This window comes from Ictalurus punctatus, chromosome 5 (assembly GCF_001660625.3).
Source record: "Ictalurus punctatus breed USDA103 chromosome 5, Coco_2.0, whole genome shotgun sequence".
NCBI lineage: Eukaryota > Metazoa > Chordata > Actinopteri > Siluriformes > Ictaluridae > Ictalurus > Ictalurus punctatus.
This window is the reverse complement of record NC_030420.2, coordinates 6,392,148-6,409,820: the sequence shown is the minus strand read 5'-3', so window position 1 is coordinate 6,409,820 and position 17,673 is coordinate 6,392,148. Positions and strand designations below refer to the sequence as shown.

At 38.7% G+C, this 17,673-nt stretch overlaps 2 protein-coding genes and 1 long non-coding RNA gene across 4 annotated transcripts; all 3 read left to right on the top strand.

The window, feature by feature from the left end:
* The first annotated feature begins 1,459 nt into the window (after positions 1 to 1,459).
* Positions 1,460 to 3,381, top strand: si:ch211-218o21.4 (uncharacterized). The gene is made up of 3 exons (XM_017467832.3): positions 1,460 to 1,540; positions 2,092 to 2,335; positions 3,266 to 3,381. The coding sequence occupies exons 2-3, from the start codon at positions 2,101 to 2,103 to the stop codon at positions 3,379 to 3,381; spliced, it is 351 nt and encodes a 116-aa protein (XP_017323321.2). The 5' UTR covers positions 1,460 to 1,540; positions 2,092 to 2,100.
* Positions 3,382 to 4,702: 1,321 nt separating this feature from the next.
* Positions 4,703 to 6,501, top strand: LOC128632879 (uncharacterized). The gene is made up of 2 exons (XR_008396500.1): positions 4,703 to 5,004; positions 5,211 to 6,501. It is a non-coding gene; the product is annotated as an uncharacterized LOC128632879 (long non-coding RNA).
* A 608-nt stretch (positions 6,502 to 7,109) lies between these two features.
* renbp (renin binding protein) lies at positions 7,110 to 17,300 on the top strand. 2 transcript variants are annotated; one of them, XM_017467826.3, is made up of 11 exons: positions 7,110 to 7,328; positions 8,745 to 8,850; positions 10,212 to 10,287; positions 10,555 to 10,630; positions 10,991 to 11,169; positions 12,146 to 12,370; positions 12,605 to 12,686; positions 13,620 to 13,795; positions 15,128 to 15,259; positions 15,483 to 15,570; positions 15,810 to 16,084. In XM_017467826.3, the coding sequence occupies exons 2-11, from the start codon at positions 8,753 to 8,755 to the stop codon at positions 15,884 to 15,886; spliced, it is 1,209 nt and encodes a 402-aa protein (XP_017323315.1). In that variant the 5' UTR covers positions 7,110 to 7,328; positions 8,745 to 8,752; the 3' UTR covers positions 15,887 to 16,084. The 2 variants fall into 2 exon arrangements, with proteins under 2 accessions (XP_017323315.1, XP_053536116.1); XM_053680141.1 differs by lacking the exon at positions 7,110 to 7,328 and adding an exon at positions 8,297 to 8,450 and having other exon boundaries at positions 15,810 to 17,300.
* Positions 17,301 to 17,673: the final 373 nt, after the last annotated feature.

The window sequence follows — 17,673 nt, the reverse complement described above, 5'->3', positions numbered from 1 at the left end:
TGGTTTGTGAGTGTTTTATGCTGACTGAGTTTACGTTTCGTAGCTAAGAGAATGAGGAGCTTGTAAAGGCATTAAAAAAAAAAAAACAGGGTAAAAAAAAACAACCTAAAACTTTTTCTAATTACGTTCAGGTAAAAAGATCCCTGAGCTCGGTATGTCTGTTCTCCAGTTACACTGGTGGATCAGAGAGGTTTAGGAGAGAGCAGATCTGTTTTTGATTCGGCTTGCTCTCTCAATCAGGGAAATTGAGCTGTTATCTCTGCTCACTCTGCTGATATACGGTATAATTATATGCTCATACAGTATAGTGGGGTCTAAATACTTCTATTTTATTTACTTTTCTAATTGAATACCACATTTTTCATTACAAATTATATTATCAGCATAACAGGCTGAGTGAAAATGAAATTCAAAGATTCTTAGTATTTAGTACTATGGGGGTTTCCTCCGGGTACTCCGGTTTCCTCCCCCAGTCCAAAGACATGCATGGTAGGCTGATTGGCATGTCCAAAGTGTCCGTAGTGTATGAATGGGTGTGTGAATGTGTATGTGATTGTGCCCTGCGATGGATTGGCACCCCGTCCAGGGTGTACCCCGCCTTGTGCCCGATGCTCCCTGGGAGAGGCTCCGGGTTCCCTTTGACCCTGAAAAGGATAAGCGGTATAGAAGATGGATGGATGGACAGTAGAGGCATGTTCAACAGGATGATGCATCATCTGAATTTCCTCAAGACCATGAGAAGAAGAAAAATGAGCTCTCATTCAATAGTATTGTGAATGTGTTGTTGTGTGCATGGACTAGCATCCATGCTAATGGCAGGAGGACATTAAAAACATTCCAACGATTTTCTTTCATTTAAATGAAAGAAAATCGTTGGAATGTTTTTAATGTCCTCCTGCCATTAGCATGGATGCTAGTTGACCACATTTTCTTTGCTAATTCTATGCTCAAAACAAAACAAACAAAAAAATCTGCCATTATTAAGAGGAATTTGTCAGCATAAAACCTTTATTTAAAATATTGTACTGTTGTCTGAGATGGGTTAACACATTTTTGAAGCGTTAAAGATATCCCTGATTCTTTAATGAAAATAATAATAAAGAGTTTCACATGCTAAAAGGCGTCGCAATCATGGAATCGTCCAGAAATACCATTAAACTCAAACTGGACCAAGTCTTAAAAGTCGAATGAGAGAGAAATGTGTGAGACAGAAAATATATCATTATATTTGTAGGGTTTAAATTACTTTATTTATTCGGAAAGCACCGACAACAATATTTAATAAACAACTTCCGGTGTGGTTTACTTCAAGAGACGTGTTTGTTGTTATTGTGGGGTTGTTTTTTTTTGGTTTTTTTTTTGTGCAGCAGCAGCAGGTCCATGCTGCTCCACACCGCCCTCTTGTGGTAGAAACAGGAATTTCTCTTTAGATGAGAGGCTCAGATAAACACTCGGCTTTCTGACATGTATGCTGTGTTAATCTGAGAGCTGCTGCTGCTCACTGAGGAGGACAGCTCGCTCATGGAGTGACACACTTCAGGTGAGTTTATATTAACAACAATACTTTGAGTAAACTGAGCTAGCAAGGGAATGACGCAGAAATAACTGCAAGGTAAACATTTTGTAGAAGCTGTTAGTGTAAACTTGTGCACTGGTGTACAACAGATGCTCTGAATCATGCTTTACATTGTGTTTTCTCTGTTCAGGTTTCATACGATGATGCTCTTATGAAAGAAGTCATTTACTATGCCATTAATTCTAATGTCACATATTTAAGTTTTTATTATTATTGCAACTTGACAATTTAACAATGCAGAAGACACTTACATATACTTGTGTCCTATGTCTGTTATTAAATCCAGTGATACAGTTTAATGAGTTTAATAATCAGCTATATTTTGCATGTTGAATCAGATTTGCTGCACATATTTACCTGAGATAACTCATGAATCATTAGTGCTAGATGAATTATACATCTCCCACTTAGGTGAAACTTAATCTCTCCACTCTTCTCGCTCTCTCTTTTACATTCATTGGCAACCCCAAAACATCACCTCTCTCTCTCACACACACACACCTGACCCCCTGCAGTTTCCCAGCATGCAGCAGGAGCTGTGGCTCAGGGCCAAATCTCAGGTGATCGCCTCCCTGAAAGCAGTGTGTGCAATGAGGGCAGCAGCCTTGCACCCGCTCCCTCCACCACCGTATGAACACGAGCTGAAGAACGCTCTGTCCTCCAGTGATGGCAGCTCACTGAGACCAACACACCTCAGGACACGGATGACAAATGGCACGTTTATCAACAGTCATGGGTTTCCACATGGCCATAACAGAGGTGAGTTTGTGTTATAACTTTTTATATGTGAGATGAGTACTCATAAAATATCACTACACTCAAAAACTTACTATATACACATTTGCAGAATGTAAAAATTTGTTTTGTTATTAAATGCCACGGTTTTAAAGGGAAAAAGAGAGTTAAAGAAGCAGTCTGTCATATTTAGAGTCCTCTGCTGGCTGTGGGGTGAATTGCAATTCCAGTGACACATGACAGCCTTTCTCGTCACACAACCGAACACACATCCTCAGCTGAAACCATGGGTGCTTTGTGAGTTGCATTTGAAGGAAAAGGAGCAGCTCTGTTTGGGCTTGGGGCAAAGCTCATTTCCAGGCTAGAAAAATGAAAGCCGGAAATAAATTAAATTACACGTGTACTTGCGTCATGACAATATTGCAAATTGCAGCTTTAAAGATATTTTTCAAATTACATGCTTAATAAGGTATAATAATATATTTTATAAAATGTACAAATTGCCCCTATAATACAGCCCAAATAATCTGGAAATAACATGTATGAGGCTAAATATAATTTATTTAATATTTGAAATATTTTATACAATATAATTAATTTAAGGGAGTAAATTACAATATAATTATAAAAGCTATAGCTAAATAAGAGCTAATACAGCTTCTAGGCTGAAGGACCCCCCCTCCCCCCCAAACGGAAACCTGAAGTAAAGGAAATTAGATTTACTGCATAGCAATATTGCAGATTGCAGCTTTGAACATATTTTTGGTGTTATGTAATTATTAGGATATTGTGTATAAGTATATTTAAAAAATTACAGAGTGCACCTTTAATATAGCACAAAATTAGATAATAAAACAATATAATAAATAGAAACCATATAAAGTTAAAACAGAATTTGTTAAAAAGAGCAGGATGACCTAAAAAAAAAAATCTATATATTTCATTTTATCCCAGAACATGCAGATAAACAAAATACTGGTGAGAGTCCAAGGAATCTAAACAACCCAGTGAAGGTCTCGAGGAGCCATCAGGAGCTGCACAGAGAGCTGCTAATGGCCCACAGGAAGTAAGAGCAGTACTCTTCATCTCAGTTTGTCATCTCTATATGGAGAAATATCGCAAGCGACACTGATGCTGACCCAACCAGGTCCGTTAGAAAGGAACTGCTACCTTTTCATAAATCGCAGAAGCAGTGAATCGAGGTCTGTTAAAAATTGATGACAGTCTCGTTCTCTCTCTCGCTCTCTCTCTCTCGTCTTTTGTGTCACACAAACTACGCTTGGCCACACGGACTGCAATCGTACACCGTCTCACATGAGCGCTGTGTCAGGCACTGTAACGATAGACATGCACCTTACTGGATAGCTCTTCTTTACAGCACTGAGATATCATACGGACAGCTGAGACACTGGATTGGTTAAAACCAGTGCTCAGTTTAGCCTTGGCCACAGAATGGCATAAGCAATTAAATTGTAACAGTCATGGTGTAATACAACTATAACAAGTGACAAGTAACAGCTACTCTCCTGCAATGACACTAACTAACAGCACTGCCAACATATCGATTCTGATTGGTCAGAATATGTTGATACATTTTCTATAACTGCAACACGGACAGTAGTGCCAACTGCAAGACGAATCATTGGTTTATCATATTAAAGCGCTCGTTCTAATGCATTTTTGTTTCTATAGTAACAGCTCATTCCCAGGGATTTGTACAGCAGACGCTCAATTTAAATGGATTGTAAATATGGCAAAAAAGTTTCTAAGGAGTAGACTTTTATTTAACATTTAGGGAAACAGCCAGAGGTAAAGCGGTAACTGCCACGGAAAAGTCTTCATTGCAGAGGGCTTTCGCTGTAAAATGACAAGTTGCATTTTTGTCTTATTAACATCACAAGAGAGGTAAAAAGAGAGGGTGGTGAGGGAACGACTGTCGCTAAAACCGAAGTGAACTATCATTCCACAACATTAAGCAGAACTATAAACAGGTAAAGCAGATATAACAACACAGCCTCATGTATTTTATTTCTTACTTAACATAGCTTTAATAATGCATTTTCATAATGTGTTCTCAAGCACTGCTTGGTGTTCTTGATTGCAGAGAATTTAACGTAAATGTTTTTAAAACATGGTTTGACATCTGCTCTTGCTTCCACATCTCTAATCTCACTTGTTTAAACTGTTAAGATGAACCAAACAATTCTTTTTTTTTTTTTTTTTTTTTAATGACAGAGAATTCAATATCTAGGTCTGTGGTTATGTTCTCAGTGGTTATGGATACACGCTACTGGTTGAAAATTAAAAAAAAAGTTCATTCAAACCCATGGATTTTATCACGTCTCAATTGTAAACAGCTGGATTAAGAGCCTGCCAAATGAATATATGGAAATGATATTCAGTTTGTTTGATATTTTCCTCATGTTTTGGCTCCTACGCTGAGCAGGAAGATGGCGGCGTGAAACCTTTAGTAGGTTATTTTCTCTTTCTTTCTGTAATGCTTCTAGTATGCCTGGTTGTGTTTTGTCTCTTTTGGGGAGGGCAGGGGTCTGGCAGTGTGCTGTAAACCCGAGCTGCAGATGGTTCTGGAGAGGAGGAAGAAGGAGCAGACCCAGAGAGAGGAGGGGGAACAGTGCAGAAGCCCGCTGGAGCAGGTCCTCCTCCAACGCCAACAGAAGCAGCAGGAGGTGATGGTCAGCACCACTTTCCTCTCTCTAGTCCTCGCTCTAAATGATATATTATATATTTCACTGATTGGTTTCTTTTTGTTGGAGAAAATAAGTTAACCTAATATAAATGAAAGAATCACAAAGTGTGTGTGTGTGTGTGTGTGTGTGTGTGTGTGTGTGTGTGTGTGTGTGTGTGTGTGCTTTTTGGTGCGTCCTTTTCCATCTAACAGAGGGAAAAGGAACAGGAAGAGAAGATACAGCATGAGATACAGCTTCTGGAGTTTGTCAGAGTGAGACAGAATTTGAAAAAAGTGCATTCAGCGCTACACAAGAACACCAACTCCTGAATATCAGCCACATCAAAGGCAGTCTGTGGCAGGACACAGAAATCTGCTGTAGCCCCCAAAACCACTCGGAATAACCTTGAACAGGACCGAATGGGAGTTTTGCATTTTGAATACCACTGTAGCTGAAAACCTTGTGTTTGTGTTTGTCCCTCTGTGTCGAGATGTATTTTTTCAAAATCCTAATGCAGCAACCTAATGTAGCTCTAGCTTAGAACTCCTAGGTTTTAGAGCAACGCATATGATTTGTTTAAAGGAAAAATCCACCTTGAAGAGTTGCATTTTAATCTTTACACTTGACACGTGATCTTCAGTGTCATCCAAGATTTATTTTGTAATGGAATTCTGATTTGACTTTTTTTTAGTTTCAACTTTTTTCATTGACACGTTGGTCTTCTTCCAATTTGGTTAACGTTTTTCCTACATTACCTACAGTGATGTCTGAATACCTGTTGATGGTGGTGTCAGTGTGCTGCATTCGACTAAGGGGAAATTCACAGGTTGGAATGATGCCATTTTCACTCTAGGTGCCTTTTGACATACAAAGTGGAAAAATTACATGGGTGCCTGCATGTTCGTAAACTGCCCTGCTGAAAAAAACTATCGAAACATCAAAGAAATTCTAATGGTTTCCACTACACATACCATTACAAACCATCAACTGTTAACCATTAAAACCATTACCATAATTGATCCTTAATGGTATCCATTAGACATATAATGCCACCAATAGAAGGCAACAAATTACCAGTAGAGACCCACAGGGACCATTACAGTTTCCATTAAAACCATTACAAATTCTATGAGAGTTTCTTTTTTTTTTCAGTAGGTTGGGAAGGAACTGCAAGTTGTGAAGACTACCCCAGGTTGACGAGTAGGAATTTCAAGTTAAGGGGGTGTTTTCTTTTGCTTTTCCTGGTTGGAGGTCGGGAATTACACGCTGCAACAGCAAGAGGTGAAGTTGCGACTTGTAATTCCCTACCTACAGCTGATAAAAACTGTTTGTTGTTGGTGTGCTGCAATTTCAGTCCAAAAGGTTGCATGAATTTTGATGTTCACTATAGTAGAACAGTACCAATAGCCACTCAGGCCGATAACTGTAAAAATGCGGTTAAAGTAGCATTGGATGAGCTCGAACGTACGTGCTCGAACAGAGCAAATAAAAGACATGCTTTCGTGGAGGCGTCCATGTTTTATTTTTCCACTTGAATGTAGAATGTGGGAAATTAGGTTATTACAACTTGAAAATTGCCAGTTACAACTGAAGGCACTACAAACACAGCATAACTATTAAAGTCCCTTTGTTACGTCAGAACAACACATAACCATTACTCACAGGATAACGTAAATACCCCACCAACCAACAAAGTAGCACTGCAATCACTAAGCACACCACACACATTTCAATATAAGCATATTTAGTGTGTTTCAAGTTTTAAAGTTTTCCTTAATATTCAACTTTGAAGATACTGTTGGTCTGTTTACTTTTGTTCTAAGCTGTGGGTGTTAAATATAACTTCTTTTTTTGCACCTGTATTTGAAATAAAGTGGAGAAAATACAGTGTTAACTGTATAATTAACACGAATTATGATGTGGGGGGAAATGAAAAGAAGAAGAAAAAACAATGCACAGCGAATTAAAACAGAAGATATGCGCAATTCGAGCGCTTCCTCGACGCTTCCAAACACACCGCGATCACTTGTGCTCTCATCTGATTGGGTAGCGGGAGTCCCAGTGACCAATGAGAGCAGAGGGTGTTGGACACGTGAGCAGGTGGTGTCTTGGTCATATGATGTGTGTTGTGCGGCTTGCTGGTACAGCTGCTTTTTAAACTGCAGAATTGAAGAAAAGGCTGACTTTTTTTTAAAGAGAGCGAGCGAGAGAGATTGAGAGAGAGAGAGAGAGAGAGAGAGAGAGAGAGAGAGAGAGAGAACGAACGAACGAACGAACGAACGAACGAACGAACGAACGAACGAAGCATTTAGTGTGTTTTTACTGAGCAGGTAAGTGTTCAAAATATAAAACTTGGTTAAAAGACTGTCACTGATGTGACGTGTTAAGGCAGTCACTGAGGTGTGTGTGTGTGTGTGTGTGTGTGTGTGTGTGTGTGTGTGTGTGTGTGTGTGTGTGTGTGTGTGTGTAATGTATTGGAAAGACATCACATTAGTGCACTTTTTTTTTTTGCTTCTGGATCTCAGTGTATTGAGTTGTGTTAATGCTGTTTGCTGAACAATGAGGCTGAAAGGCTTCATTAGTCTGTTTTATCTGGTTTTTCCAGGACTTTCCTGAAAACAAGTTTAGATGGAGAGGTTAAACAAGTTAATAAGGAGATGGTATCATAATATTAGTTGCCAAAGAAGCCTCTTAACCCCTGTAGTGGATCAGTATATTTTTTTTTACCCATGGTGGTGACCTTTACCCATGTATTAAATAACATGATGATGCAACAGTTTTAGGAATTCCCGATTCCTGACTCAACATGTCCGACCCTCCTGTTCAACAGATGTGTGACAGATACTCTCATCATATTTTTTTAAAGACATTCATTGAAACATCCTGCTATCAAATTGCGACTCTTTGCTCATTTGTATATAGTACTTTAATTGTAGATACATGCACATATAAAGAGTTAAATTGCACTTCTGTTTACAACGAATTTCAGAAAGTTACATATGAAAAGTAGGAATGATTGTATTCCTGCTGATTTTAGATAACTGTCTTGCAAAATCTGCAGGGGAAAAAAAAGTTTATTAATATCAGTGGCAAGGTATTGTCAGACTTGATCTGTTCAGAGGATATGTAAGTGGTCATTGAAGGTCATTAAAACGTTATTGTAGATTAGTAATGTCAAATTCAGAAAGTCACACATGTGAAAGCTATTGTTATATGTATACACTGATCAGCCATAATGTTAAAACCACTGACCGGTGATGTGAATAACATTGATTATCCCATTCCAGTGGCACCTGTCAAAGGGTTGGATTATATTAGGCAGCAAGTCAACAGCTAGTTCTTGAAGTTGATGTGTTGGAAGCAGGAAAAAGGGCCAGATTGTGATGGCTGGATGACTGGGTCAGAGCATCTCCTAAACGGCAGGTCTTGTGGGATGTTCCCAGTATGCAGTGGTTAGTACCTACCAAAAGTGGTCCAAGGAAGGACAACCAGCGACAGGGTCATGGGCTCACTGATGTGTGTGGGGAGCAAAAGCTAGCCTGTACAGTCCAATCCCAGAGAAGTGTTATTGTAGCACAAATTGCTAAAAAAAAGTTCATGCTGGCTATGATAGGTGTTAGAACACACAGTGCACTGCAGCTTTAAGCCTCTGTAAATCACGTCTTTTCTAAAACATGCCTTTGTTAAGAAGACATCTACATGTGTGTACATAACATCATACTAATGTGTAGCCTTTGTGTTTTCAGGCACAAAGATGGCGGCGTTGTTGAAGCAGTATCGTGACAGAATACGCACTGAGCTGGACAGAGTTGTGGATTTCTGGCTGAAATACTCTCACGACGAGCAATATGGGTGAAATAACGTGTCGTGCTTAATTAATTTCTGCTTAATGTTAAGCTCGTAATGTAAAACGTCATTATCAATGGCTTATATATAAATGGCCTAAAAACAAAATGGCACATTTGTGTTATCTTACTGTTGGTGATCCATGGCATACATACTCAGCTAAAAAGAAACGTCCTTTTAAAGGAGACTGTATTTTAAAGGTCATTTTGTAAAATCCAAATAAGCTTTACAGATCTTTATTGGAAAGGGTTTAAACAATGTTTTTCATGCTTGTTCAATGAATAATAAACAATTAATGCACATGCACCTATGGAACAGTCCTTAAGTTTACAGGCAGTAGGCAATTAAGGTCACAGTTACAATAACTTAGGACACTAAAGAGACCTTTCTACTGACTCTGAAAAACATCAGAAGAAAGATGTCTAGGGTTCCTGCTCACCTGTGTGAACATGCCATAGACCTGCTGCAGGGAGGCATGAGGACTGCAGATCTGGCCAGAGCAATATACTGCAGTGTCTGTAATGTAAGACGCATAAGACAGTGCTACAGGGAGACAGGAAGGACAGATGATCGTCCTTATAGTGGAAAATTACATGTAACCGTGTGTCCCCCAGACGTGATCGAGAACTTGCAAATGCCTTAGTGGAAGAGTGGAGTAACAGCTCACAGCAAGAACTGACAAATCTGGTGCAGTCCATGAGGATGAGATGCACTGTAGTACTTCAAGCCTCTGGTGAACACCAGATACTGACTGTTACTTTTAATATTGACCCCCCCGTTGTTCAGGGACTCATTATTCCATTTCTGTTCGTCAACTGTCTGTGAAACTTGTTCAGTTTATGTCTCCGTTGTTGAATATTTTTATGTTAATACAAATATTTACACATGTTAAGAAATTTGCTGGAAATAAATGCAGTTGAATGTGAGAGGACTTTTTTTTTTTTTTTGCTGAGTATATATCCATAAATATGGATATAAACAAACAAAAATGAAAACATTGTGCTGGTCTTTCCTAATGCCAGCGATCCCATTTCTACTCATGTAACAGTGTAAAGTTCAACATTTTCCTGCCTCTAGCATACTGAATGTTTCAGGTTCCAGGACCAGAGAGCATGGAAGTATGCTCAGCTTAGGACCATTTCCTCCAAAGGCTAATATTGCTGTCTGCTTTATCTTCTAAGACTTGATTTTTTGCTTTTATTTTTAACATTAAAATCAATCAATCAACCAATACAGAAGTTGCTATTTCAGCTGTTACTGTAGCTTAATGAATATAAGCTCATTTTTATTTACAATCTGTTTGTTAACACTTCACTAATAATTCTGACAGGCTGTTTCTAAACTTTGCCTCTTCCTCTCTGACACAGTGGGTTTTTTACCTGCATTGGAAAAGATGGGAAGATCTATGATGAGCTCAAGTATGTGTGGTTACAGGGCAGACAAGTAAGAATATTTAAATATTCCAAAATTCTCATGTATTATTGATGGTTAATGGGTTATTTTGTTTACCTCCCACCTCCCAAAAACATGCTGATAAGTGGAGGTGTGAATATAAAATGCCCCAGGTGTGAATTCCTAGGATAGACTCCGGATCCACCAAGAACCTTACATCAGGAAAAAGTGCTTATTGAGGATGAATGAATGAGCTTATGGATAATTGTTCTGATGTTGTACTGGATTATGATGCTAAAGCTGTAAATGCTATTGCAGGTGTGGATGTACTGCAGGTTGTATCGCACTGTTCCGAGGTTTCACAAGCCGGACATTCTTCAAGCTGCAAAATCAGGTGTAACAATTTGCTTTATAAATAGTACAGATGTACATAACTACAAGAAAGCAAAACTGCCCATTCTGCCTATTTTCTAGTTATTTGTGCTTGATTTCAATTTGGGAAAATTAAAAAAAAAAATCATCCTAAATATTATGGGATAATGAACTTCCGTAAGCCTTTAATATTGTTAATACTATGATTGTGTCCATTAGAGCTCACTAAAACATGGATAATAAATAAGAGGAGTTATTAGTTAAACAGTGTCTTGTCACTTCATTATACCGCTTAATCTCACCATATATTAGTAGCACGTGTTATTAGAAGGTTAAAGTGCTGAAAGGAAGCTGCTTGTGATACTTGGGCTTTGTTATTCAGGTGGTGCGTTTCTCCAGAGATTTGCTAAAGAGCATGCCTCAGACGGTCCAGGAAAGTGCGCGTTCTGTCTGACGAGGGACGGTCGAGCAGTAAAAGTTCAGAGGACCATCTTCAGCGAGTGTTTCTACGTCATGGCCATGGATGAACTTTCCAGGGTTATAGGAGACAAAGAGATGCAGGTGAAAATGGGAATTTAAAGTCATGCTTTATATTGTACATGGTAGAAGTGAGTGAGATAGTAATACTATCATGTAATGATGCACGGTATGCATATCACAATATCATATGCTCAGGAAGGCAACACAAACTTTTGAACAGGATGACCGGTGTAAATTGTTATTATTTTGTCTTCTGGGAAGCATGTTAATATCTTATTTAGCTTCTGAAGGGCAGTACTAAATTTAAAAAAAAATAGTTTTACAACTATCATTTTGTTCAAAAGTTTACACCCCCTGGCACTGAATGTATCGTGTTATTGTGCTGCCTCTTAATGTATCAATGAACGTTCGCACTTTTTGTAATAGTCGTGTATGAGTCCCTCAGTTGTCCTTAGTGTGAAAAGATGGATCTGAAAACCATATAGCCGCTGTTGGAAAGGGGCCAAATATGCAGAAGATGCTGGAAAAGCAAAGAATGTGTAAGACCTGGAAGATTTTTCTGAAGAACAGTGGGCAGTTTAACTGCTCAGGGCAAACAAGGGACTCATGAAGAACTCTCACAAAACATATACACAGCTTGCAAGATGATGATGCCAAAACAGGGTATATATGATAAAGCACATTAAAGAACTCTTGTTAACTGTATACACTGGTTCTTTAATGTCACACATGAATTAACTGTGTAAATCTATGAGAATGATCATGCATCATAATTATGAATCATTTAATCATATTATGAATCCTAAAATATGTTTATATTATATATAAAATAAGTTAAGCAAGCATAGTTTTAATTGTAATAATACAAATGAATGAATAAATAAATAATCATAGAAATAAATAAATACATTTGATAAAGAGGGATGGATGGATGGATGGATGGATTTTTCTGCTATTGTCTGACTTAAACCCATCATTGCAGTAAGTACACTTGTGCTGAAATTGCACTACTACTAATAAAAGTGGTGTGTGATGTGCTGCCTTTCGTTCTTCACAGTCCGACGCAGAGAGCATGATGGATCAGTTGGTCCACTGGGTCCGGGTTGACTCGTCAGGTCTGGGTCGTCCTCAGCTTCCTGGTGATATTCCTGTTAACAGCATGGCGGTTCCCATGATGCTCCTGTGCCTGGTGGATCAGCTGACCGAGGGTAGGGCGGAGCTTGCAGAGAAATACAGAGAGCTGGGTGACTGGTGTGTCTCTCAGATACTGCAGCATGTACAGGTGTGTGAAGTGTGTAGGGTACATAATGACAAATTGTGAAACTTTTTTTTCTTTTCTTTTTTTTCTTTTCTTTTTTTTAAACAGATGCAGATTCTGTAAATGTTGACATGTAGAGTAGCAGATTACATTTTGCTTTTCTGTGTCTGACTTGATTCTGTATTTGATTTATACATTATGTAAGAATCCTTATGTTGCTGGTTTAGTGCTCTGTAAAACACCTTGTTCTCTCATTAGAGAGATGGAAAGGTCATTCTTGAAAATGTGTCACTGGAGGGAAAGGAGCTGCCTGGCTGTCAGGGACGTTTGCAGAACCCAGGTTAGTTCCCAAGGACTAGAATTTCCAGTCTTTTCAACAATTTTTCAAATCCTGTTTTATTTATTTATTTATTTATTCAAATATACATAGATTAGTTTTGCTAATGTGCCTTGCTACAACATTGCAATATTTATATTTTATAAAGAAAGTTTTGGCCAAAAAGAATTTCAATTTTAAGTGTGCAGCCAAACACCAAAGTATTTCTTTCCAGCTAAGTCCTTTCAGGAATTGGTGACCTTTTTAATTAAAAGAATACTCCAGTGTTTCTGCCTAATCTCTATCCACCACACATGTAGCCTACCACAAACAAGAATGTTATTTGAATACATTTCCATGTACTGAGAAAATAATGTAAATCTTCACTTATAATGAATGTCCAAGGCAGATGTATTCAACTAATGTGTATAGCTCTAGTTGCAAAAATGTCCTTGCTTGTAAAGGCCTGGATAAGTGGAAAAACAGGAGTGAATATTGCTTTTGAGTGCTTTATCATTAGTGATTAGTTCATGGCTATAAATACGACAAGTCGAAGTGGTTAGATTTTGTTCTCTAGAGGGGAGATTAAACTCATACTTCTCCGTCCATTTTCTTAACAAGCCATGCCAACAGTTCTCTAATCAGACCAAAGAATTAAATAAACTGAAAAATCTCCAAAAGCCTGTGAGAACTCTGTCTGTTATTAGCTAATACCTCTAGTCCTGTAGCTAGTCTCTGCTCTGATGAGATGCCTTTATCTACATAGTTTACATAAATATGTGTGATCGGATCAACTGAAGCAGAAGATCTGCTGCAGAAGCAGTACTGGTTCATGTTTTGAAAACTATAGTCCCTGAACAGCAGCCAGGTTTTTTTTTTATACTTTTATCGCCTCTGTTGCAGTGTTGTATTTTTTTTTCTCTGTTTGGTACTCGGAAATATATTTGTCTGACCCAGGTCATGCCCTGGAGGCTGGCTGGTTCCTGCTGCAGTACGCCAAGGCACGAGGTGCTGCAGAGCTGCAGAATGTGGCTGTGCAGAAGTTCATGGAGGTTCCCTTCCTCACCGGCTGGGACAAAGAACATGGAGGACTCTTCTACTTCCTAGATGCTGATGGTCACTGTCCCACCCAGGTTCAAATGATAACTCAGTACAATTCAATTCAATTATCAAGTATACAGTATAAAACTAGAGATGTGCCTCTGCTTTTTATTACTGATTTCTCCTCATTTGTTTCTTACTCTTTTCTTTTCTGCAACTCATATTCAGCTATTCACTAGCGATGTCTCGTTCATGAACAACTCTTCGAGCTGACTTTTTTTTTTAAAAAGTCAGAGTCAATTACATATACAGAAAAGCCATTTTCCTCTCATTTGTAGATGTAGGCAGTGTTGTAACACTTGCAGTGTAGTTTATTCAAAATGCTCCGATGGAACCCTCTTTTTAACATCTCTGCTGTTAGCATGAAGCTGGTGCATTTGTCTCTCAACAGTGTGCATGTGGCAGATGAGTAGTCACGAAATGAGTAAAGATCCCGCGTCCTGCCACTGGGGGTTGCACAAGCCTGTGAACTCTCTCAGTACCGTATAATATGGGAGGGTTGCTTCAGAAAGGCCATCCAAATCAAATATGCAGACCAATGATCCGCTATCGCGATCCCTAATAGGAGGAGCAGCCGAAAAAAGAACAACTTTATATAAGATCCAATGCAAACTAGTGTTATTTTATTTATGAATTTATAGGAAACAATTTCGGCCATAAGAAGAACGATCGCTGATCAGAATATTGCAAATATTGTTCACTTTATGAAAAAATGGCAATGAGCCAATTGGTGAGCTGGGCCAAATGATCTGACTCACTGAAAAGAACTGTAATTTCCATAAGTGCTGTTGTATTTCACCGCCAGGAGTCACCGGGATCATCTCTCCTTTAGTAAGTCAAATTCAGTGAAGTTACCTGGATGCCACTAACAGGAATAATAGCATGCTAGCATACAGGGGCCAGAGATGGTCTTCCCTCTAGTTCCCAGTATCTCAAAAGATGATGCATGGTGTGAAACGCTGCTCAGTTCTGAACTAATGACCCAAAGAAGGAGGATATGACGCATTGTACACAGACTGCATGTCGATATATTCGTTAGAAACCAGTAATGATCGTGCATTCAAAAATAAAACAGCTTGGAGCATGGTGGCTTAGTGGTTAGCATGTTTTCCTAGCACCTCCAGGGTTGGGGGTTCGATTCCATGTGTTGTAGGGTCATTGGCATTTCATAATCGTCCATAATGTGAATGTGTGTGCGAGTGTGTTATTGTGTCCTGCGATGGCTTGGTACCTTGTCTAGGGTGTCCCCCGCCTCGTGCCTCGAGTTCCCTGGGATAGGGTCCAGGCTCTGCGACCCTGTGTAGAATAATCGGTACAGAAAATGGATGGATAGATGGACTCTGTTCTCTGGTTTTGTTGTGTAGCTGGAGTGGAACATGAAGCTGTGGTGGCCTCACTGTGAAGCTCTCATCTCTTATCTAATGGCCTACGATCACTTCAGAGATCCTGCAATGCTGGAGAGATTCACGCAAGTCTACGATTACACTTTCACACACGTGAGTCACATTACCAGAATTACCATACCTTCAGTCAACATTTTAATATAACTAAAGTTTTTCTAATCTTTTACACTGGGAATTTTCAACATTTGTGTTGGCTGCCATCGCCTGTTCGGTCTCAAAGGTTCCTCTTTATAAATGTAGACGTATGACCACATAGGTGTAAACATAATATCAATAAGGCTGACTGGTGACCTGTTTCTCTCTCTCTCTCTCTCAGTTTCCTGACGAAGAGCACGGTGAGTGGTTCGGATATCTGAGTCAACAGGGGAAAGTGGTGCTGGATTTTAAAGGGGGACCTTTCAAAGGTGAGTGCTGTTAATAAAGGCAGAAGAGCTTTTACCAAGTTTTCATGCACTGAATATGCCTCAGATGTCCTTTACTCTGTAGTTTGTAATTCAGCTTGGAAACTCCTTGCTCTTCCTGTTCTTCTGGAAGTACTACAAACTATCATTAAATACCTTGGTGTATATTAATAGGGAAATAAGGATCTGCCAGATATTGTGGAAAACAAGTTTTTTTCAAAAATGCATTTGATTTTATCCAGGGTTCTTCCATGTCCCTCGATGCCTCTACATGTGTGAGAAGATGCTGGATCATCTGCTCACAACACTTGAATCCTAAACGTAACCACAAACTGATGGATGACATTTTAATGTTTCTGCTACAGCATACATACTGTACATGCTTACACTCCAAATCAGTAACAAGTCTATATAATGTAAGTGTCACAGAGGAGTTGTTTTTTTTCTTTTCTTAATAGAAATGGTAAAGGGAGCAGGGTTTTTTTTTTTTAATAGAAATCGTAAAGGGAGCAGTTTTTTTTTTTTTTTTTTTTTTTTTTCTTTTATAAACGCTTCTCTGGACAGTTAATCGCTGTATACTGAATTCATGCACACACTAAAGCCAGTTTATGAGTTAGCAGCAGAGGAACAGAAGACTTAGGTTTAATAAAAAAAGCTTGTGTCCTGGAAACCAACTCATTTTATGTAGCATGTTCAATCAAAACTACATTTCTTAAATGCCACTGACCTCAAGTGGAAGCAGAAGAACAGATGCATTCCCTGATATTGTAATGTTAAGAGCATTACATATTTTCTTTATAGTACTCAGTAAGGCAATGCAAACGGGTCATAAGCAACTCAGGGCTACGCATGACATTGTGTACTATCTGATTTTCTCAGTTGTTCAGCTAGACCACAGAACAGTGGTGACAACTGTTTCCTTTTAATGCTCCATCACTGATGATTAGTTTACAGCTGCAAATGAGCTATGTTTTAAGTACATTTGATAATCAATCCAGAGAGACTAAAAAAATGGAAAGGTCTCTGAAGATATTTGGAAATTGTTCCATGTGTGAGTTGATGTCTTTAGCCCTGGAGCTAGATTCTGGTCTGATGAGCTGCTTTCAGGTAAATAATTTACATAAATGCATTTGATTAAAAAAAAATAAAAACCAAAAAACATTTCTGCTACAGAATCCATGCTGCTTTACTGAATCATGGCCAGTTTATTCATACATATTTCAGCTCTAGTAATATATCCTGTTCAAACTCCTATCGTCACTTTGTACACGTGCCTTTACATGCTGTTTATTGCACATATCAACTGATTTTTATTTACTACATTTCAGTGAGGAATGTTAAGCACTCCATTTCTGGCATATTTGGCCACTCCAGAGAGTAATACTGACAAAAATCTATATGTCTGATCCCTAATTATACATTTAACCCATTATCCATGTGCTTAAACATTCAGGTCTTTTACTCTACTAATTATATGATTTGTTTAAATGTATTTACTCGTCATATTTTTTTTCCTCATAAGATGTCATTCATATTAGTCAATTACTGAGACTGCTTGTCGGCTTCACATTTCACCACTGGTCATGTGTTATGTAGTTCAGCAAATGCTCCTCTGAGAAAATTGTGAAAGTATACTTGAATGTCTAAATCGAAACACTGATTTCAACATTTATGTCAATTTGTGTTAGGAAAATATCATTCATATTCAAGAATTAAAGAAAGCATTACAGACAGTGGTTGTGATTGTTGGGGTCAGGGTTTGTTCCTCACTGGCGGAAGTGAACTGGGTTTGGTACAGGTAATATCTAAAAGGTCTAATTTCCCATCATTTTTATGCTGGCAAAACCATTCGTGATAAAGACCCTTTGGGGCATGCTGTTCAGAACAGTCGATAAGCAGGCAGGTGTGATGCAGCCTAACACACTTACTGTTCCACCGTGAAGTTGATTATTTTCCTAGAACAGCATGTCCCAGTCTTTTATTCCTTTTCTACCACAGCAATTTGTCAGTGGTTGCTTTTTTTTTTTAAATTAGTTAATGAACGTCATGTCCTACTTTTTAACAGGACAGGTTCCACTCAGAACAGGCCCCGCCATGATCGACCAA

What these genes read in the sequence shown, in the direction of transcription:
- si:ch211-218o21.4 (XM_017467832.3), top strand. Translation starts at nt 2,101, where the DNA reads ATGCAGCAGGAGCTGTGGCTCAGGGCCAAATCTCAGGTGATCGCCTCC. An exon ending in TCCACATGGCCATAACAGAG is followed by an intron (nt 2,336 to 3,265) that starts GTGAGTTTGTGT and finishes ATTTTATCCCAG; the next exon opens with AACATGCAGATAAACAAAAT.
- renbp (XM_053680141.1), top strand. Translation starts at nt 8,348, where the DNA reads ATGTGTTGGAAGCAGGAAAAAGGGCCAGATTGTGATGGCTGGATGACT. An exon ending in GATGTTCCCAGTATGCAGTG is followed by an intron (nt 8,451 to 8,744) that starts GTTAGTACCTAC and finishes TTGTGTTTTCAG; the next exon opens with GCACAAAGATGGCGGCGTTG. An exon ending in ACGATTACACTTTCACACAC is followed by an intron (nt 15,260 to 15,482) that starts GTGAGTCACATT and finishes TCTCTCTCTCAG; the next exon opens with TTTCCTGACGAAGAGCACGG.